General features: G+C 33.0%; 3 protein-coding genes across 3 annotated transcripts; all 3 read right to left on the bottom strand.

Moving 5' to 3' along the window:
- Nucleotides 1-1,335: 1,335 nt before the first annotated feature.
- On the bottom strand, nt 1,336-8,256 carry LOC132269117 (uncharacterized). Its single transcript, XM_059770157.1, has 8 exons — nt 7,997-8,256; nt 3,075-3,155; nt 2,894-2,982; nt 2,733-2,807; nt 2,311-2,414; nt 2,142-2,225; nt 1,977-2,039; nt 1,336-1,707 (listed from the first exon to the last, which is right to left on the bottom strand). The coding sequence occupies exons 1-8, from the start codon at nt 8,117-8,119 to the stop codon at nt 1,610-1,612; spliced, it is 717 nt and encodes a 238-aa protein (XP_059626140.1). The 5' UTR covers nt 8,120-8,256; the 3' UTR covers nt 1,336-1,609.
- Nucleotides 8,257-10,036: 1,780 nt separating this feature from the next.
- Nucleotides 10,037-14,036, bottom strand: LOC132269116 (F-box/kelch-repeat protein At3g24760). Its single transcript, XM_059770156.1, has 2 exons — nt 12,672-14,036; nt 10,037-10,633 (listed from the first exon to the last, which is right to left on the bottom strand). Exon 1 carries the CDS (start codon nt 13,877-13,879, stop codon nt 12,692-12,694), a length of 1,188 nt encoding a protein of 395 aa, XP_059626139.1. The 5' UTR covers nt 13,880-14,036; the 3' UTR covers nt 10,037-10,633; nt 12,672-12,691.
- A 6,318-nt stretch (nt 14,037-20,354) lies between these two features.
- LOC132269636 (protein ALP1-like) lies at nt 20,355-21,614 on the bottom strand. The gene is made up of 3 exons (XM_059770886.1): nt 20,882-21,614; nt 20,595-20,800; nt 20,355-20,513 (listed from the first exon to the last, which is right to left on the bottom strand). Exons 1-3 carry the CDS (start codon nt 21,612-21,614, stop codon nt 20,355-20,357), a joined length of 1,098 nt encoding a protein of 365 aa, XP_059626869.1.
- Nucleotides 21,615-22,293: the final 679 nt, after the last annotated feature.

The raw sequence follows: 22,293 nt of genomic DNA, 5'->3' as shown, positions 1-22,293 counted from the left end.
GCATGCATCTCTAACTTTGTTTTCTTGGAGTCTACAACTAGCTCCCTACTTAAAAAGTAACTAACATGAAACACATACACACCTCATTCTATTGCACCAGTTAATTTTCATTTTTAATAGTTTTTTCTGCTTAGAATAAATATTAAAAATATATTTTTGAAAAAAACATGAATGATATGGAGAATATTAAATTACAAAGATAACCTACCATAACTATAAGTACAATATGCACTTTGATTGGGGCTTTCTTTTCATGTGGGGCCAGGCAAATGACTAAATTGCTAGAGCCGCCCATATTCACAACTCACAAGGCTCACACCGATACCACGCGACTAAATCCAGATTGTGATTATAAAAAATTAATCGTTTTCCTTTTTTGCGATTTCAATAAATAATTCAATAAGGACTTTAATAAAAACATAATTCTAATTTTAAATTTTTATCTCAATAATTGTCACATCAATTAATAGAAAAATATTTTTTTGAAAATTCATGAATAAAATTTTAGGTTGGAAATTCAAGATCTCACATTAAGCATGGGCAAGGGAAAAAAAAGTACAATGCCCACAATTTTGCCTAGGCTTGGCAGCATCTTGCTTTTACACAGGATGACCCAAAATTAATGGGCCAGGCCTGGTCTTACATGCCAAGCTTGTCCGACCCAGTAAGCCTGTCAATTGGCCTACAACCAACCAATTTTTATTTTTTACTTTAAATAAACGAAAAGCTTGAAAAGACTCTTCACATCGAAAAAATAAAATAAATCAACCCTTTCTTACTGGGACCCGATTCGATGGATCTTAATTGTGTTAGCCACAAGTTTAGGAATAATAGAAATCGAGACGCGTGATACAATAAACCCGTTCCAATAAATTTATAAAAATACATATACGTACTCATATAGATTTTTTAATTCTTTATTTCATTTTTAATAAAAAAAATTAATCAAATAATATTATAAATTTTAAATTTTTTTTTTTTTAACTACAATAGGATTTTGATACCTACTCAAATTCTCAACTCTTCATTTATGAAAAAAATAATTTACTATTAGGATTTTAATACTGCTGTAAAGTACAAATATATATATATATATATATATATATATATATATATTTATTTATTTATTTATTTTTCGTTGTTTGACAAAGATTTAGATTAAAGTCGAGTCTGGTTGCTTCCACAACAGACGGAGAAATTGCATATGCAGTTTTGCACAATCCAAAATTTCAGCATAACTAGATGAAAATCCATAAGAAATGGCAATCCAAAAAAATGTAGAAAGCTATTTAAAGAGAGGAAAAAAAAAAAAAAAAAAAAAAAGGCCCCACAACATCAAAAATTGAAATTTTAGGATAAATACAATAAAAGGTAATTGGGACCACAAGAATGAAACAAATAACAGGGCAATAAAAAAATTGGCTACTTCTTCGGCTAAATAAAAGCAACAAACTATACATAAGCTTGCCCACAATTTCATGCTTTCCAAAACAGACTTCAATTTATAAAACCAGTAGGCCAAGACAATCATTTAGCTAGAGCAGGCACGAAAACCAAACCAATCTGCAGCAATCATTTAGCTAGAGCAGGCAAGAAAACCAATCCACTGTTAAACCTGGTTGCCACCACCCCTTGGACGGCCACCCATCCGTCCACGGCCACGGCTATAACCTCTGCCTCCACCTCTGTCACCTCCATATCCAGCACCTATCAAAAAAGTAGGTGATCATAATTTTCAATTAAACCGAATATTTATCTAAACATGCACGGGTGGCATCATTGCTAATTGCGAAATCAATCACACAATAAAAACAAGAATATGCACATATGAAATGCCTGGTGCGAATATCTATATGTACTTCCTGAATTATCCAAGTTCACAAATATCCTAAAAATTGAGACAAACTTCAAGGTTCCCACGGTAAATGTCAAACAAGAAAATTTATTTGAGTATCTAGATAACAAAGCATACTAACCACGATAGCCCCAACCTCTGCCACGCCCACCACCTCGGCCCCAGTTAGAATACCCATTATTTTCTGTCAAAAAAGAAACAGAAAAAAATCAGGGATGCTATTAGAGTTATACATGAAAATGGAATTAATCGTTTGCATGACAAAATGCAGTCTTAGAACTAACACCTTGATAGTTATTATATCCACCCCTGTTCCAGCCCCGTCCTCTCCCTCTGCCCCGGCCACGGCCATGGCCTCGGCCATATGAATCTTAAGTTTAAACGCAACATGTGTTAGTAAAAACAATAAATATAAGTTCAACAATCAGTTTCATTTTCCTCCTTGCAGACATCACCTTCATTAACGGCATTATAAGGAGCACGTGCTTGTCTTGGTTGTTGCTGTTGTTTATAATAGTACTGTGGCTTTGTTTGCTCCGGATAAGATGGAGCTTGGTACCTATGGGAAAAAATTCCAATTAGGACCGAAAAGAACATGCCCAAAAGCACTCTCGGTGGTCGGACATTTAACACATTTTTGGCATAGATTCTTGCGAAACAATGAATTAGGGCCGATAGTCACAATAATTCTGCAGGAGAGTACAACAGAAATCGACTTGAAGGTTCACAAAAGGCAGTCGTTACTCAGGGACATCCAAAGTTTATTGAAGGCAATCTTTTCTGCATTAATAGAGCAGTGACTTTGTCTCCGAATGGTCTCATTTCTTGGCTTCCTAAATAGCATCTTAAAACACAATTTAGATGACAGGAAATATACCCTGGTGAGTTCTTGTTTAGCTCCTCTGTCGACAAGGTGATAGAAATCATTGAGACATGGCGAGTCTGTTCCACACTGTAGCAGACAATAATATCCAAGGATTAGAAGACAGTTCTGTATAAGCATTAAGTTGGAGGTGGTAAACAAGACTAGAAGCTTACGGCAAAAGGCCCTCCTCAATGGGTTCCCATACATCAGTTATACTCACTGAAGTAATGGCTGTATCTTGATGCAACTGGGGGATTCTCCTCTGTTTCAGAAATCATGATAAAAACATTGAGCTACTTTTGCACATGAACCATCCAAAAGTTAAAAAGGGAGGAAATGAAAAGGATGTCCAACCTTTATAATCTCTGCAATGGCAACTGTCTTGCTTATTGCCTGTCCCATTGCTTTCAAGACTATCTCTCTTCCAAGTTTCTCCTAAAAAAAGGATCATAAATTTGATTATATAAATATATATCTAACATATGTTCCTGACAAATATAAAGCAGCACACCAGAACCACAAACACAAAATATAGCAACACACCAGAAACACAAACACGTAATATAGCAACACAACAGAAACACAAAACAAAATATAGCCACACCCCAGAAACACAAACACAAAATATTCATATAAAAATCCATATATATATTTACTAAATTTAAAATAAAATAAAATAAACCTAGGCATAATATTCAGATAATACAAAAAATAAAAATAAAATAGAAAATTAAAAAAGAGGGGGAAAAACATCTAAAGGCGCTATTCATTTAGCTGGATCCTTGAAGTAACATTTGATGAAACAATCACTGGAGCTGACTCACATTGTGCAAACCGTATCAGTTTGTAGGTGACATTGCCAACAGGTGATACTCCTTAGCAAAGTTGTTAAAGTGGATCCTTGAAGTAACATTTGATGAAACAATCACCGGAGCTGACTCACATTGTACAAACCGTATCAGTTTGTAGGCGACTATTGCCACCAGGTGATACTCCTTAGCAAAGTTGTTAAAGGCTCAAGGCATTAAGCACCAACTACCAAGATCTTCTAAAGGTATGTGATATAAATGTATAATAAATATGGGTGAAAATAAAACATTCAACAAAAACTAGTCAACATAAAATGCAGGAATTCTTCAACATCTCAGTTCAACGGATTAGCTAAATCAATGTAAATATATCATTTCAATTTTTTTATGAACAAAGTAAATCAATGATTCAATGTACAGTTGAAGGAAAAATAAAAAAAAAAAGTAAAAAAAATATTTTTAAAATGGAATATTTTGCATATTAACTAAAAAAGTAAATTAATACCCACATATCATTTCAGTACAAACATGAATTAACAAAATTAAATACCATTTCAACTGTGCAATGACTATAAGCCATAATCATGTAAATTTTGAACATTTAATTATTTTGCAAATATTCATAATCAAGTACTATATGCATTTAGTACAAGCAATGAACCATTAGTTTATGAATTCAAGATCAATCTATTTCCTTGATTTAAGTAGTGTTCAGAATCTGTAGGCATCTGCTTCCTCACTTTCAAATGTAGAGGCTAAATGATACAATCATGGGAAAGGAGAAAAACACAAGGAAGCATCAGTTGAAGCATTCACATGTCAGAGTTCCAATGCCAGAAACAACCATATCTCAAGAAGCAAGTAAAGAAGAAAGTTGAAATAATCTTACAAGTTATATTCCTATAGACAACTTAATCATTCATTAAGTAAAAACACCTTTGAGGAAACACCGATTCAAGTGTAGGTTATTCTCATTCCCTTCTTTCCTTAAATCAACTTAAATAATTGTCAAATCAACATGTTTCTGGAACACAGCAATAATATGGGGAAAAACCTAGTTGAAATTCATCAGATTTTGGAAAAATTCATATTATACTCATCAAGCCAAAACGTTGACAAAACAAATTTTCAATAATAAGCACATAATTCTACATAATAGCCTACCAACAGTCTACAAAAAAAAAAAATAGAAATTAAGCAGAAGCTTCAATGATTAGATCAATGATCAAGTTGAGGCCTTACTAGTTGGAAGGAGGGTAGGTGCATTAACAGTATATAGGAAAAAAAAATTGTGTGACTTATCTGTGAAATCAATTTTTTAGGATAGGGAGAGAATAGCATGCATATTCTTGAGGGCAATTTAGGCATGAAAAGGATAATTTACAATGAAATAGCTATTGCTTTTCTTACTTTGAATTAGGGCAAAAAGGGTCTGTTTATACTGTTCGCGAACTATCCTATGGGAAATCACCCAAGCTGGAAACGTAGGCCCTTCCCCCCCAACGGTTTATCAATGAGAGTCATGTGTGGAGTTCGGTCGTAATGGGTATTCTTTTTTCAAGGAGCTAAATGCTTAAACACACGCAAGTCGAAGTTCGTTTTGGAATTCGAACATTCTCCTCCCAAAGAAAGACACTAGTGGGCCTATGGACATGGTGAAAGGGTTAGACTTCATTCAAAATTAGGGGCCCATCTTCATGCTAAAGTTGCTGATCTTATATGAAATGGTTATTGGCGCTGGAAGATTCTCCATTCTATTGGTGAGCATATTAATAAAATGGTCTTAGAGCCTTGACTTTAGGCCACGCCATCCCGACTTACCACCATCAATTCCCTCTGGTACGGATTGAACAGGTAAGATAGAGCACAAGTGTTCCAGTTATATCCCGCTCCACTCAGAGAATGTTTACCTGACAAGAGCGTGTTGGCACACAAGGGAAGGAATGTGGATCAATTTGCCAGTCTCCCCCCCCCCCCCCCCCCCCCCCCCCCCCCGCCATTCAGGCATGATCAAAATGTCCCTTATGAAGCCTTCGAGAAAAGACTCGCCATATTTAGTATCCAGCTTACACGACCATCCAGCATCTTCAACAAGATGTGCCTTCGTAGCCCCAAAACTAGAACTACCGGATGTTTCGGGCCACTTCTTTCACAATTTGGTTGAAGCACTTTCATACCATATTCTTGGTTCATGATTTCATAGGATTTGATGCCTCACACGTTCATGGGAATTGATCGATCAGCTACGATTGAGTTTTCATTCGCAAGACCAATCATTGGATCATGTCTACTTGTATATGTTGGAGTGAGCGCTCCCCCCCCAGCATCCAGCTTAGACGACCATCCAGCATCTTCAACAAGATGTGCCTTCGTAGCCCCAAAACTAGAACTACTAGACGTTTCGGGCCACTTCTTTCACAATTTGGTTGAAGCACTTTCATACCATATTCTTGGTTCATGATTTCATAGGATTTGATGCCTCACACGCTCATGGGAATTGATCGATCAGCTACGATTGAGTTTTCATTCACAAGACCAATCATTGGATCATGTCTACTTGTATATGTTGGAGTGCTTTCACATTCATTCTGAAAGCACCACAACCCCCCCCCCCCCCCCCCCCCCCCAGCTTGAAGATTCGGTTTGGAGGGTAGAAGGGGTGGAAGAGCTATCTGAGGGAAAGGAAGGAGCCTTTCCTTCCATTCTGATTGGTGGAGCACAAAGAAAAGGACAATAAAAGGATTTGAGTGAATTTACAAATATGCTGAGGAAAAACAACATAAAAAGAACAATAGGGACAGCCCTTTCTTCCTTTCCATTCACTTTTGGGATGAAATAATATGACAAGCTGTGAGGGAAAGGTTTCCCCTCCTCTCTTCCCTTTCATTCCATCTATAAATTTCTTTAGTACTACACGCTTTTCTCTTTGATGGTTTTTAATTAATTTATAGAACGATTTCTTGGAATCCGTTGAAATTATATAACATAGATATTAGATACATTGTATAGTACTTTGATTTTTGGGTAGCATTTTTTTCACTCTCTCTCTCTTTGCAGTCGTGTGAAGGAAGTCATTTCAGTCCTGATGATTCCGGTGATGGCTGTGATAGAAATGGAATCAGTGAGGTATAAGTAATGCAAACATCATGGTAGTGTTTCTCCTCAATGCCCACAAGTAAATAGAAAAAGAATCAGTACAAATAAGTATCTTATCCGTACTAATTTCATAATATCTTTATCTACATCATCACTTTTCTCATTTTGATTGTCAAAAAGAGATCAATTGCGTGTCTTATTTCACATGTTTTGAATTGTTCATGCTTATATATTTTCTCAATGATTTTAAGACAACTAGTTAGCACATATATAGATATGGTAAGCTTAATGACACCACAAAGAGAGTCAATTACTCAGAATTGCACCTCTAAAATTTACCAAGACAAACACGACAAAAGCATATATAAGAAGAATAGAAAAGCAAGCAGAAGGGGAGAAGGGTGCATGGTATATACACAATTGTCAATCAATGACTAAAAAGATTCACTAAAACCTCTTAAAAGAGAAACACCATAAACTAAACAATTACATGAGGATAAATCGAGAATGATTTAACAACAATCTCGACAAAGAAACAAGGCAACTGGTTGGTATCACACACACACATAAATCAGTCATCCAAATACAGTAACTAACAAAGCTGAACACGGAATTAATCTAAATTGAGTTTCATGGTGTCACCACCCAAACCCCATCAAAATAAAGTGCAAAACCTTTTTTTTTTTTAGATAAGTCAAAATAAAGTGCAAAACCTATCCCATAAATAGAAGTATAATCATCTTTTACAACAGTAGCACTGTTTCCAAAGAAAGATCCTATAAATCAATCAAAACCCACAAAAGAGAGAAAAAAAATGTTACCCAAAAATCAAAGTACAATACAATGTATCTATGCTATACAATTTCAACATATGCCAAAAAATTGTTATATAAATTAATTAAAACCAATAAAGAGAACATCGTATGGATGTCATACAAGACATTGATAGAATCGAAGAGAATGATGACGACAACCCAAGAAATCAAACAAATCACGACATAAATAAATAAATACTAAACCCAACCTATCCCATAAATAGAAGTATAATCATCTTTTACAACAGTATCACTGTTTCCAAAGAATGATCCTATAAATCAATCAAAACCCACAAAAGAGAGAAAAAAATGTTACCCAAAAATCAAAGTATAATACAATGTATCCATGCTATATAATTTCAACATATGCCACAAAATTGTTATATAAATTAATAAAAACCAACAAAGAGAACATCCTATAGATATCATACAATACATTGATAGAATCAAAGAGAATGATGACGACAACCCAATAAATCAAACAAATCACGACATAAATAAATAAATACTAAACCCCATAAAAGAATAAAATACAACCCAAAAAAATAAAAAGTACCTGAAGAAGACTGGTAGCATAACTGATGTAGTTCCTGACCAGACCCTGTGAGGTGATTCTGATTTCGTTCTCGTTTATGGGTATTTCTGGCTTCGGTTTCTCGACCTTCTGGTATCTATCCATTGCTTTTGATGTCAAGGGAGCGAAACAGAAGAAGAAATAAAAACATTAAAATAAAAGGAAGAGAGAGAAAAACCCTAAAACCTTTTTGGCAGAGGGAGGAGAGAGAGGGGCTAAAACCTCAGCAAATTATTAACAAACCACACGTCGCCACGTTTTGAACTATAGTTTTTTAACCATTCAAAAAAGAAAAAAAACCCCATTTCCAGTTACTCTCTCCTGGACATCTAAGGGTTCCAATTACTGTCATCTCTAGGGTGGCAAATTATAATACTATTTGTCGGCGTGTGTTTATACACATTTAATTTAATATGTCATAATTATGAATATGACATATGTAATATGATATATATTTAAATTTAGTTAAGTTGTTTTAACAAAAACTTTGACTAGCTTGTAATTTTTCTTCTTATTTTGAATATTTGAGTTAATTATGACAAATTTTTTCTAGTATTTATTATTTGATTGAATATTAAATGTCTCGTTTTGATAAATAAGACACGTCAACCTAATTTATAAACAAATTGGATTAGTGTTGAGAGTTCTTGACACGATTATTAAATGGATCGGGTTTAAGTTTACTATTTAGTAGAATACCCACGAACACGAATTGCCACCCCAAATCATCTCCCCTGACAATATCTAGTATCGCCAAATCAGCAAGCCAAGAAAAAAATTTACTCCGTTACACTTTGTTTCAGCATATGTATGAATACCACTTACCTACATTATACAATATATAGTAAATCTCTTTCTTTGTCACGATTATGTACAAATATTGACACATGAACTCAAGTACTCGAAAAATGACTAAACGAGAATTATATATTCTTTTTCTTTTCTTTCTTTTTGTCTAAATTACATTATTAACTTTGACCGACTCGTGTGATTTATTGTTAATGAATTTTTGAATGAAATTTTAACTGTCTCAATATTTATATATAAACATGACCGAAAAAAAAGAAAAAAAAAAAGATAAGAGTTCACGAGAAATCTTATGAGGGAGAACTCATACTAGCATTACACTATAATATATACTTTATATAATATATTATACATAGTATATTAATGTACAATTCAACTTTACATTTTGACTGAAATTAAAATACTTTTTTTGCTTCTTCTTCTTTTCTGCAACAGAAAAAAAATTATTTTAACTTTCGTAAGTCTTCTTCGCTATTTTGTTCTTCCCGGTATATCATTTGTTTTTCTTCGGCCCCAAATCTTGTCAAAAGCTGAGGATTGTTCGTATCAAAGAGAAAGATTCACAAATTTACCTTTTAACCAAAATAAGAATTCCTTTTTTAGTTGTTCTTTTTGTATTATGTATTGTATCATATAGTTCTTATTCTGTTCTTTGTCCGTTTCCTGAGTAGTTTTCATTATTTTTTTTTTAAATATTCAAATTTCAACCAAGTGAACGTAAAAGTCAAATTTATTAAATAATAAATATGATGTATACGAAAAGTTGTAAGTATGTATTAGAAATTTGATAAATATGAATATAACTCAACCGTCTAACCCCTTAGACCAATCTAGAGAGAGCTACTAGAAACCGTCTAATCTAATTTTTTTACCCAACTGACTCCAATGAGTTTGAGAGATCACCATATAATTGCGAGTGTGAACAAGATTAGCTGTTAGGAAAAGCAACGAGAATAGAAGGTTTTTTTTTATTTATTTTATTTTTTTTTTTCCTTCCAATTTTTGGTCTTAAATCACTCTTCCATAACATTTGTTATATTCATGCTTCGAATTCCAGAAATATCATCGGTTCATTATGCATATTCAAGGTCATTCAACTTCAACACGCCACGGTCATCTCCATCATTCATACAATAAAAAATTAGAAAGAAAACCCTGTGGAAAGAAACCGAGTAATAGAAATCCCACTAAAGATGGTAATTGCAATGAAATCCAGGCTCAATGGGTGACGGATTTTGAATACTAAGCATATAATAATTAAATGGTTTGAAGTTTGATAGGGTAGACACAGGAAAAACACCTAATCAACTGGAATGGTGCTTCAAAAAAAAAAAAAAAAAAACTGGAATGGTGCTCGGATGGGCTCAAGCTCACATGCATTTGAGACACCCAACACGACATGAGATTCATTCCAACTCTGTTTACACTTCTCGTACAAAAGCGCTACTGACTAGTGTACTGCACATGTTTATCGTCCTTATATTCATAATACAGGCTCGTTGAAAACGTCATCAATAATACATTCTCAGTTGAAACATCATTACTGCAGCAATTGTCAAGGTACATCCTGTTGTTTACACGACTTTTACCATCACACACCATATACGGCAGCCTGACTCGTGCTCTATCACTTCACCCTAACATGAAGCTGGTAACCCCTGTAGCCTAAAAACATGAAACAAAGATGAAGGACCTTCTTTCAGTAGCATTTATCATACCAATTTTGATCATATCATAACCACAAGCTTATGATTTTAGACGATCCTCATAGGTTTAGTAGCTTTTAGTATTGCAAATCCATCATCAACTTTCCTGTGAAATAAGCAGAGCATAATCAAATGTTATGATCACCAATCTAAGATTAAACAATGAGCCACTATTTGTTATCTATCTATGATAGCATTATTTTATGTATAGCTATTATAACATTCAAGTGCAGACAATTGAACGTTTGACTAGAGAAAACTGCTAAATGAAATGCAAAACCAGTTCTACAGCACCATCTTATTTCCTCCTGTAACATAAAGGGAAGAAAGTCAAATGTTTTTCACATGCTTGCACCCAGCATTGAGATGAAAATGAAAGTTAAAAAAAATATGAACGAAAGTATTGCGGCTTGGAGTAGCTGAACATAGCAGGTGGCTCAAAGAAGTTCTTCTGCAAGAATTTAAGAAACAAAGATTGATCAATGTCATGGTAGAATCAATTTATCACTGTGACCTATAAGCTGGTAGAAGCAGTCCAATGAGTGATTGTCTAAGCTTCACAAGGGTTTTAGCGTTTAGATGCCATCTCTCAAGGCACATTCCAATCATTCAACAGATGTTATAATTAATTCATTTTCCAATTAGATTTTAAGGTCATCTAAAGTGGAAATTAGATGTCAATTTGTGACAAAGCTGGCTGAGGCTCATGCTTTAAGAATGACAGCCGTGTAACCTGCAGAGCATCTCAAGGTGCCTCCTTGAGACATAGGCTACTAATGAGACATTCCATTCATGGATAAAACCTTGGACACCTCCAATTACCACCTAACAAAATATGTAACATAAACATGGAAATGAGGTGGTAACCATAAGGATGAAATGTGGATGCACCTAGCTTCCTAACATCAATAAATTAAGACATTAAAGACTACATATCTGTAACTAAGGAAAACATTTAATGCATTAAATGAACAACGATTCTCTTAACTATCATCAGGACAGAATAGATAGTAAAATAGAAAGGTAAAAATAGAAATCATGTAGCTGATCCAAATACTTGACATAAACTTGCTCCTAATCCAAGTTCATTTGAGCACAGATAATTAAATTTGGTAGTATCAGGACTTGACAATTTAAACTATTTTCAGATAACAAAAGCCACTTGAAACAATTGTTCAATCAATACCTCCCACATATTTATAAATTTTTGGCCATCTGCCAAAAGGCCAAAAACAATAAGTTAAAAGTAGCCATCCACATAAGTTATCCTACATATTTCCAAAAGGCCATTCTCAACTGAGTTCCTTGCTACAAAATAATCAGCACATTTTATTGCTGAATCTTATCATTTAAAGAAATATATTAGCCCATGCTAATTATGAGGATGATAATGCATATGGTAATATCTTAAACCAATACTACATATGATACTCTAAAAGGCACATGTTCAGCTCAAGTTAATTACCACACACAATTTCGTATCTTTAATCAATCTCATGAAAGAACTGTGGTCATCAATTTAGTTACACCCACAATGAAAGATTAGTAAAGATACCAGCATGTGAAAAGGAAATTCCAAAGACTATTCATACCAAGAAGAAAAGTTGATCAAAGGTACAATAATGAAATCATTAAAAACATAAAGCCATGATTATAATGACTACAAATTACAACACTCAAATGGTTATGTTTAACAAAAAGGGTGTGCAATGAAGTCATATCCTAGCATATTAGCAAGGGAGGATTAGAAAAGCAAGTCAAATTTTAGTTGAAGAAACCATTGCCGGCATGTAACTCAATAGAAATAACTAACCCGGCCTACATATATCCAAAAGGCCATTCTCAACTGAATTACTGGCTACAAAACAATCAACAGATTTTATTGCTGAATCTTATAATTTAAATTAATATATTAGCCTATGATCAACATTAGGATGATAATGCGTATGGTCATAGATTAAATCAATACTACATATTATACTTTAAAAAACACCTGTTCACCCGAAGTTAATTACTGCACACAATATGGCATATTTAATCATTCTCCTGGAACAACTGTGGTCACCAATTTACTTGCACCCACAATGAAAGATTAATAAAGATATACAAGCATATGAAAATGAAATTCCAAAGTCTATTCATACCAAGAAGAAAAGTTGACCAATCAATAGCTAGCCTGCTCTGGACCAAGCTCTTCCACTTCACCGCGAAGAACATTATCAAGTGAAACAGTTGAACAAAAGCTGATGAGCTTATGGAACCGATTTGCATGTACAGGCAAATTGGGGACCCTCCTCCAGCTGCACTTACCAGACACATTGCTAATTTCACAAGCACAAGCTGGGTAATTCCGATGATGCTCCTCATTAAACACATAGATAACATTACCCAGTCCAACACATTTCAAGCTTGCAAATTTATCATCCTCATCGCTATCAATCAGACAATAAAGCAATTCTTGAGGCATAATTGCTATCTCGCTGAATTCCATTGTCTTCTCATCAATCTTCCACAGATTGAAGGACGGCCCAGGAGGTGCATTGCACAATCCTGCCAACACAAGCTGGTCCTGGCACGAAATCAAGAACGAAAACAACACCCCTGGAGGGCGGAGTGTCTGAACCCCACTCCAAAAGTGCTTATTCAAATCAAAAGACGACACAAAACACGAATATATCCCAAACACGTAGAATTTGTCCTTGAACAATGCAGATGACAACCACTGCGACGAATTCCCAGATGTGAAATCTACAGGCAAAGGAGGGCAAAGCTCCCAGGAATCGAAATTAGGGTTATATATTTCAACAGCCAATCTGTCCTCTATATCGACTAATCCACCAATGAACCTAACACCACCAACAACAATGAACCTAGACAAGCCAGACCCATCGGTGTAGACACCCACAAGAGGGTTGCATCTAAAGAAGCGAAGAGGTGAGGTTTGGCGCCAAGAGGCTTTGAGTATAGGCGAGAAGCTGAATTTGGCGGCGGTGGAGGAGGTGGTGATGAAGCAGAAGCCGCCGGAGCCGATGAAGGACTCTTCCTGGGAAGAGGGCCAGGGAAAGAGAGTGGTGGGCAATTTGATCCACTCATCGGCTTCAGGGTCGAAAGCGAAGGCTTGGTTGTTCTTCAAGAAGATGTTGTTCTGGCCGTAGAGGAAAAACCAGGGCTTTTTCGCGGCGGAGACGCGAGTGGAGAAAGACACAGAGGTGATGATCGAGTGCCAGAGCTTGCAAACTGTAGAGGCACGAACAATTGACCGGATTGGGAGGTAAGAGAGAATCAGTTCCGTTACATCAGAACTCACATAGTCCCAGTTGAATGAATCTGTCTGAGAATTGGGTTTTTCCATTTTCAGATCGTTACAGTTCCATATATGTTTTGGATGTGAGAGAATGAAAAGCTTGAGTGTGTATATTTGTGTATTGAAGTGATATTTGTGTACTGAAACAGAAAATCGCTTTATTAGTGTGTTGATGAGATTTTTTCACACGCCTCTAGAGACGATTGGGTGGAGTTAAAGACGGTAGTTGGGTTGTCCTCATCGTGTGGGGGGATGGGTTTTGTGGATAATTTCGATTAAAATACCAATTAGTAAGGCAAAGAAATAGACGAATTGTGGTTGAGAAAGGTTGGTTTAGTGTTGAAACCACTGTGATAGATCCAAAATGCTAGAGCGAGAGAATCTCAACTTTTTACTTTTTCGAAAAGTCTTTTGATTGTTTAGCAATAGCTTTTATTTTGACTTGAAGCAGTGTTTCTCAATAACCTTGTTTTGTAAGCTAAATTTGCTTCAATATTTTTAGAAACAAAATCATACCAAAACAGTTTTTGGTAAAAAAAATACTCCGTATTGAAAGATTCAAAATTTAAACGGCCAGTCAAGAGTATTATTTTAGAAATTTTTTATTTTATAAACAGTGTATTTGTTAGTGAATCAATAAAAAACATCAATTTTATATTTTTAATTTTAACTTTTTTTTATAAACATTTCCATATTTTTAAATAATAATAAATATTATCAAACATACTTTATATTTTGACTCTTTACAAAAACAAGAAGACTAAGCAAAAACAGTTACAAATGGGCCCTTAGGTCTTGTTAGGCCAATGCTTTTGTTGCTTGTTACTTTTTCTTTTCTTTCCTTTTTTTCAAATAAACTTAAACTGTAATCCTAAAATTCATTGAAAATTTTAATCCCCACATGTTTTGAACTTATTAAAAAAAATTAATTTGAACTAATTTAATCATACTTTTTGAAAGATCAAATCTTTGTAAAACTTCAAAATGTAACTAGCTAGGAATACTTTTAGGTAATTCTAAAAGAAATGAATGAAATTTACCAAGTGGCCATTTTGACCACTTTAAACTATGAAATTTTGTTTACTTAAAATTATTCTATGTCTTAATAATGATATACATATATATATATTAGAACAAAATCAAAGCATTCAAAACATTTTTTCAAAAATTAGATTTTTGAAATTTAAAACAATTCTTAAAGAAAAATTGACTTTGGTTTTTTTTTTTTTTTTTTTTTTTTTTTTTTTTTTTTTGTGGCTTGTGCCCTCCTGATAACTTAATGATATTGACTAAAATACCCTGAGATGGACAGCTTATTTTATATGAAGCAAAGACAAAACTGTATCTGAGAGAAAAGTTGATATCCGTAGTGTGGTAGGTTAGCTTTGACTTATATGATGAATGCCGTCGAGTTAGGAGAGCATTCAGTATTTATCATCTAAGTCAAAGCCTGAAAATAGAGTGACCAAATTACTTTTAGGGTTGGTTTGGTTACCCGGGCAAAATTTTTACCTGGAGGGGGGAATTTTTTGAGAAAGTGGGACTCTCGGCTTCGGTAAGGCCTGTAATACCCCGATAATTTTAAAAGATTTATTAATTAGGATTAATTATTTTATTTTATTTTTCAATGATTTATTTTATTTTATTGAGTGCTAGATTAATTATCTTATTTTAATTAAGTTATATTTCGTGATTATGTATGATGATTGATTGTTTGTGTGGTTGATTATTGATTGAATTATTGGTGTGTTGATTTTATTGGTATTATATGACTTAGTTGTAAATTCTTGTTTGTTTATGTGCTTCATGTAATTAGTTATTTTAATTTCTGTATTTAATTAATTATCTTATTTATTTAAATTAATTGGATTGGGCTTAAGGAAAGTTGGACCAAAAGATGTGGTCTTGGGCTTGTATGAAACCTTATTGGGTTAATTAATGAAGGTCCGTGGTTATTTACTTATTTAAATGATCACTTTTGTATCAATTATATATATATATATATATATATATATATATAATTATATATAAATATAATTAATTAATAATTGTTATGGAAAGATATATATATAGATATATATTTATTGATATTTATAAGTATATATGATTTAATTAACTAATGAGTTAATTATGGAAGGAATATATATTTATATATATATATATTTATAGATATAAATTATTTAAAGATTATTATTTTAATTCATAATACTAGTTGGAATAGGATTTGGAATTTAAGGTGTATAAAAATACACATAAGGCTTTAGGGTTAAAGGTTTTACACGTTAGAAAAATAAAACAGACAGAGAGAGAGGAAGAAGAAGGGCTGACAAGGAGGAGGTCGGATCTGAAAAGGAGGACGTCGGAATTGGAAGAGATAATTAAAGCTTAAAGCGTCGGTTTCGTTTCGAAACCTTCAGGCGGGTTTTCTCTAACTTTCCTCTTAGAACTCATAAGGATTTCACCTTGAGTATCAAGGCTTTAATTAAATTTATTTGTTTAAAAATTATGGTTAGATCGGAATAATTAAAAAGTATAAACCATTATATTTGATTTTTAGATTATTGGATTTTAATTGATATATATAGGTGTTATGTATATTTTAAAATCAATCTATAGGTGGATTTGTGACCCAAGAGAGTTAATTATGGTTTCTTTATTTTCTAGAATTGTTCTGTAATTTTCTGGAATTTTTCTGATATTTTTAGGAATTTATTAGGATTTATTTTCCTATTATTTGTTAGGAAAATAATTATATATATATATATATATATATATATATATATATATATATATATACTAGGTAACTGGCGCATGTGGAGCGGCGGCACAATAAAGAATTGATCCAGTGCGGCGCGGTGTAGGATAATAGGGTGTATACGCCAATTAGGGCCATTTGATTAATTAAACTTATGTGAATTGATATGGTGCATCGCGACGCATAAAACTTTGGTGCGCATGTGTATCTGGACCATAGAAGTGGTCTGGTCAACTATGGGATTATTTGGTGTATTGCAGACCATGAGAAGATGGTGCACTCGCTGATCTGGACCTTAGATCTATTATAGTTAATAGAAAATAATCTAGTGTGAGCGTGTTCATTTGCGCACTCATTTATGACCATTGGATGCGGCATAAAGGAAGTGATGGATTCAGTGTGGTGAGCTCACGGTAGCTGAAAGAGCTTAGCCAATACCAGCACACAAGGAGGCTTGAATCCAGCGCGTGCAAGTGCATAGTAAGCACGTGGGCGCGCGTGGGAAACTATGTTGGCCTAATTCGACACTAGAAATTAAAAAGGTCATAACTTAGTCATTTTAAATCGAAATTGGGTCATTCTTGAGCTCAAATTCAAGGATTTTTCGTCTTCTTTCCAATGGTACCAATTTCATTATCAGATTCCCATCCTACTAGGAGATATTTATGTTTTAGTGAGAAAGTGTCGGAAAACTATTTAAACCAATATGGAGTATTTAAAGGAAACTATTTCTGACATATTTAGTTGCACTAATTTGTATAAATATAATAAATTAATAATTTGTTATGGAATGAAGTGTATAAATATATATATATATATATATATATATATATAATTATTTATATATGGGTATATATAGTTTAATTTGTCTATGAGTTGTATACCCATATATACCCATATATAAATAATTATATATATATATATATATATATGTATGTATGTATGTATGTATGTATATTGATTTTAAATAATCAAGGATTATTAAAGAAGGTGTTAAACACATATATACATTAAATAACATATGTGTAGGTATATATATATATAAATCATTTAAGATGATTAATATTATCATTCTTATTTGGCATATCTTAATAGGCTGGTTGTTAAATTAATGATATGCGTATAATATGCATGTGATGGCTATGTATGATTTAGCGTATTGTTAATTTTAAAGTTAATTCATGGTTAAAGTGTGGGCATGGATGAATTGTCAAATGATTAAATATATTACCTAAATATTTGTATGAATAGAATACATATATGGAAAGCATGGATGAATTGCTAATTAAATGTATGAATAAATATACCTGTGGAGGCATGGTTGAATTGCCAATGTATAAATATACATACACGGAGGCATGGTTGAATTGCCAATGTATAAATAAATATACTTATGGAGGCATGGTTGAATTGCCAATATATAAATAAAAATATTTGCAATGGCATGGTTGATTTGCCAAAGCATAATTACGTTGTTATGTGTTAGATGATTAAAATATCATCTATGGTTGTTGTATGTATGGATTGGATTAGGGTTAGATATTCTTAAATGAGAATAGTTTAGTACTTACTGGTTAGTGTATTATTTTACATTAATAAAATAATATTGGGGAAGACGTGGATGATTTGTCAAAACTTGGATTTTGGATATGTGATTTAAACAATTTAAATCATTATCAGGTTGGGATTAAATAGAGTATTTCTTTTATTATAATTTGTTGTTTAAATGATTAGACAACTGATTAGGATGGGATTAAGGTCAAAGGAGTTTTTATAAAATGAAATGGTAGATTGGTCTAGGTATGAATATTATTTTAATAATTATTTAATAGGTATGAAAATTTAATAAACCTATTAATGGATGTGATTAGTATAGTATATATAATTATATATAGACATGTATATCGTGCTTTATTAAAGTTAAAACTTTATTAGGTTTGGTTTTGATCAGAGATGATCTGCTTATTGGTTTTCAGAGGCCTGGTAGAGTGAACTTGCTCGTAGGGTTTAACCCACGATTTATTTTTCAGGTTATTAGAGGTTCCAGTCTCGAGGTTGAGGATCCGCAGCTGGGAGACTGTCATTCGTCTATTCATCTTGTGTACTTTTAAATAGTATTGGATTATTGGATAATGTTTTAAGGGGTCCTTGAGTTATGGGATTTCCGAATTGTAATTGTTGGAGAATCATTAAGTAATATTTATTTATTAGTTTTCTTCAGCGGTTTATTTATTCTTTATTATTCATCTTTGTATTCTGTGCTTGTTAAATACTTAAATTGTTTTGATATCCCTTGATTTTGTGCGCGGACTTGATCAATCCGTGTTCCAAAATTAGGGGGCATCACAAGGCCCGTTTGGCATACGTTTTACTTTAGGCGTTTTGTTTTTGGCTAAAACAGAATTAGCGTTTTTACTATTGGAGTGTTTTGGCAAAAATCGGAAGCATATTTGGGAACGATCTTTTACTGTAAAAATGTCGGAAACAAAAACATGCAAAACATGTTTGGTAAGTCATGCGTTTCAAGAATTTTAAAAACAAATCATGTTTGGTAGCTCCAACTGTTGTAAACAAAATAAAACAGAAACAAAAAACATATTTGGTTATCATTGTTTTTAATTTATTTTTATAAATTTTAAATTTATTTATAAATTTATTTCTATATAAATAGTCTATATATTTTTAATAAATATATTAAAATTTGAACATACAAACACACACACACACACAACATGTTATCTTGATCTGAAACTACACTTTAAGTTATTTGAAATTTCCTAGTATAGTTTGTTCCTTTGGTAATGATTGTCCATAGGTTTGTGTTTCATTCATTTTGCTCATTTTTCGCATTAGCGAAAGAAAAAAAAAAAAAATACTACACAGCTCTGATAATAATTTTCGACTCTTATAAGTCTGCATTGGTGGGAATTTAACTCCAAAATACAGATTCTTGCCTTCTCTTTTGTAAAAAAATGTAAACCCCCACCAAATTATATATATATTAATTTTTGTAATAACCTATTTACAAGTTATTTGTAATAACCTACTTTAATTTTATTATCATTATACATGTATAGTCCAACTCAATATTAAAAATAAATAATCTCTAGTCACATTTTACTATACTACATGAGAGTCAACATTTGTAAAAAAATTTGCAATAACCTATTTACAAGTTCTTTACAATAACCTGCTTCAATTTTATTATGATTATACCTGTATAGTCCAACTCAACATTAAAAATAAATAATCTCTAGTCACATTTTACAATACTACATGAGAGTCAATATTTGTAAAAAAAATTTGCAATAACCTATTTACAAGTTCTTTGCAATAACCTGCTTCAATTTTATTATCTTGATACCTGTATAGTCCAACATAACATTAAAATAAAAACAAACTCAATTGAAAGCATAATTGAAATAGAGTGTATAACATTTACAAGTCCTTAAATATTCAACCAACAAATTAAACAAGTTTAAGTTGTACATAAAATGTTTGGAACAAAGCATTAACAATACATAGTTGTCACTAGAAATTGATAAGAAGTTCATAAAGTGGTTGACAATGGCAACGACACATCATCTTCATAACAGCACATGTGGCCTTCAAGAGAGTATCAACACACTTCATATCTGCAATAATAGCATTTAAGTTGAATTATATATCTGTAAAAAAGATTTATATTACATATATATATTGCAAGCTCACAATAGCAACAAATATATTACATATAAAAGAAAAAATTTACCATCACTTTCAGAAGGATCAAGAGTGCTGAAGAGAATTCCAAATTTGATCAGCAATAGTATTACGCAAATGATCCATTTCTCGAAGCTGAGCCGAAGGCACATGCTCAACAATCTCATCATCTTCACCATCACTTTGAGGAGGATCATTACCATCAAATATGTCATCAGGCTGATGCTGATTTTTGATGAAATTATGTAATGTGCAACAAGCCATTACAATCAATACTTGTGTTGAAAACTTCTAAGGAGGCATTGCCCTCAAAATAGCGAATCTCATCTTCAATAACCCAAAGCATCGCTCAATTATATTTCTCAAAGATGAATGCCTATGATTGAACACTTCTTCCCGACCACGAGGTTGTCTAGTCCTACGGTATTCCTGAAAGTGGTAAGTATGACCTCGAAATGGGGCCAAATAACCAGGCTTTTTGGCATACCCTGAGTCCACCAAATAATACTTACCTGCCATGTTTAGAATACATAAAGATATATACAGTATGATAAACTAACCATATATTAAGTGAATTTGTAAAATAATATTACCTGCTGATGGAGCTGAAAAGTTCATTGCCTCATTTTCAGTACACTCATTTAGGATTCTCGAATCATTAGCTGAGTCTTCCCACCCAGCTAGCACATATGTGAACCTCATGTCAAAGTCACATACAGCCATTACATTTTGTGTAGTATAACCCTTTCTACCACGAAATAGAAGTTGTGTACTTGCTGGCAGAGTTGCAGGAATGTGGGTTCCATCTATAGCTCCCACACAATGCCTGAAGTAAGGGTAAAACCTAGAAGACTCTCTAATCTTATTCCGAATCACAGAAAAATTAGGAGGGGCAATGATATGGGTGCCCAACTGACATACTGCATGCAACACATCATGGAAGTGTCTAGAAATGGTTTCAGTGGAGTGTTGAAATCTCTCTGCTACAACACGATTCCTTTGATTATAAGATAAAGTGAGCAAAAAGATTGCCACTTGTTCATAAACAGTTAAAAATTTAGAATCCTTCAGCCCTATACCTTTCAGGGTACTACACAATGTTCTGAAAACTTCAGGGTACATCCTAAAATTTTCATAACGTCTTTCTCTATGGCCGTTTAAAATCTCCATAACATATGTTTCCCCTTGTAAAATGGAATCCCTACAACGCCTCTTTTGATAGAAGTTCTGCTCTTCTAAAAGAGTAGCAAATATTAAGACACTCTCATTGTCCTCCTCATCGTCATATAATTGAATTATTCTTCTTATATTGTTCCACATATCCATTACCCTATTTAAAGATTTAATACAAGCAAAACATTTAAGTTAATAAGCAAATCAATTAAATAATAAACAAAACATTTAAATAATAAAACAAACATTTAAATGATGGTATTAAAGTATTTGAGTACTAACAGGCATCCAAGAAATAAAATTATTTAAGTTATTATAGCCATCTAAATGTGAGATAATAAAAGTATTTAAGTTATTACAGCAATCCAGATATGAGATAATAAAAATATTTAAGTTATTACAGTAATCCAAATGTGAGATAATAAAAGTATTTAAGTTATTACAGTCATCCAGATGTGAGATAATAAAAATATTTAAGTTATTACAGTCATCCAAAAGTGAGATAATAAAAGTATTTAAGTTATTACAGTCATCCAAATGTGAGATAGTAATAAGTTAAACGATGACACAAAACACAATCATCCATAAAGAAAAACTCAAACATTCAATGCCCAACCAATTCTTACATCCTTAGGTGCCGAAAGAAAAAATTTCTGCCACTTCTCAGAATCATGTAATAACTTTGATACCTTAGCGAATTGGGCCATCTTAATTCCAGGTATTTTTTGTAAAAGGAGCATGGAGGCATCAAATATTTCATAATCTCTATCATTTTTTGAGGGAGAGAGAACTTCATCATCTCCTTTCTCACACGAAGATACACGAGTAGAAG

The sequence above is a fragment of the Cornus florida genome, unplaced genomic scaffold, assembly GCF_030987335.1.
Source record: "Cornus florida cultivar Cherokee Brave unplaced genomic scaffold, ASM3098733v1 CherokeeBrave_3.0.0_Hap2_Chr08, whole genome shotgun sequence".
Taxonomy (NCBI): domain Eukaryota; kingdom Viridiplantae; phylum Streptophyta; class Magnoliopsida; order Cornales; family Cornaceae; genus Cornus; species Cornus florida.
The sequence above is the reverse complement of the archived record's forward strand: the minus strand, read 5'-3'. Positions and strand labels throughout refer to the sequence as shown.

Coding starts and splice junctions, on each gene's coding strand:
- LOC132269117 (XM_059770157.1), bottom strand. CDS start 8,119: ATGGATAGATACCAGAAGGTCGAGAAACCGAAGCCAGAAATACCCATA. Junction 2,983..3,074: donor CCATTGCAGAGATTATAAAG/GTTGGACATCCT, acceptor TTTCTGAAACAG/AGGAGAATCCCCCAGTTGCA. Junction 2,040..2,141: donor TGGATATAATAACTATCAAG/GTGTTAGTTCTA, acceptor CTTTTTTGACAG/AAAATAATGGGTATTCTAAC.
- LOC132269116 (XM_059770156.1), bottom strand. CDS start 13,879: ATGGAAAAACCCAATTCTCAGACAGATTCATTCAACTGGGACTATGTG.
- LOC132269636 (XM_059770886.1), bottom strand. CDS start 21,614: ATGGATATGTGGAACAATATAAGAAGAATAATTCAATTATATGACGAT. Junction 20,801..20,881: donor CTTTTCAGCTCCATCAGCAG/GTAATATTATTT, acceptor TAAACATGGCAG/GTAAGTATTATTTGGTGGAC. Junction 20,514..20,594: donor TGAGATTCGCTATTTTGAGG/GCAATGCCTCCT, acceptor ATCAAAAATCAG/CATCAGCCTGATGACATATT.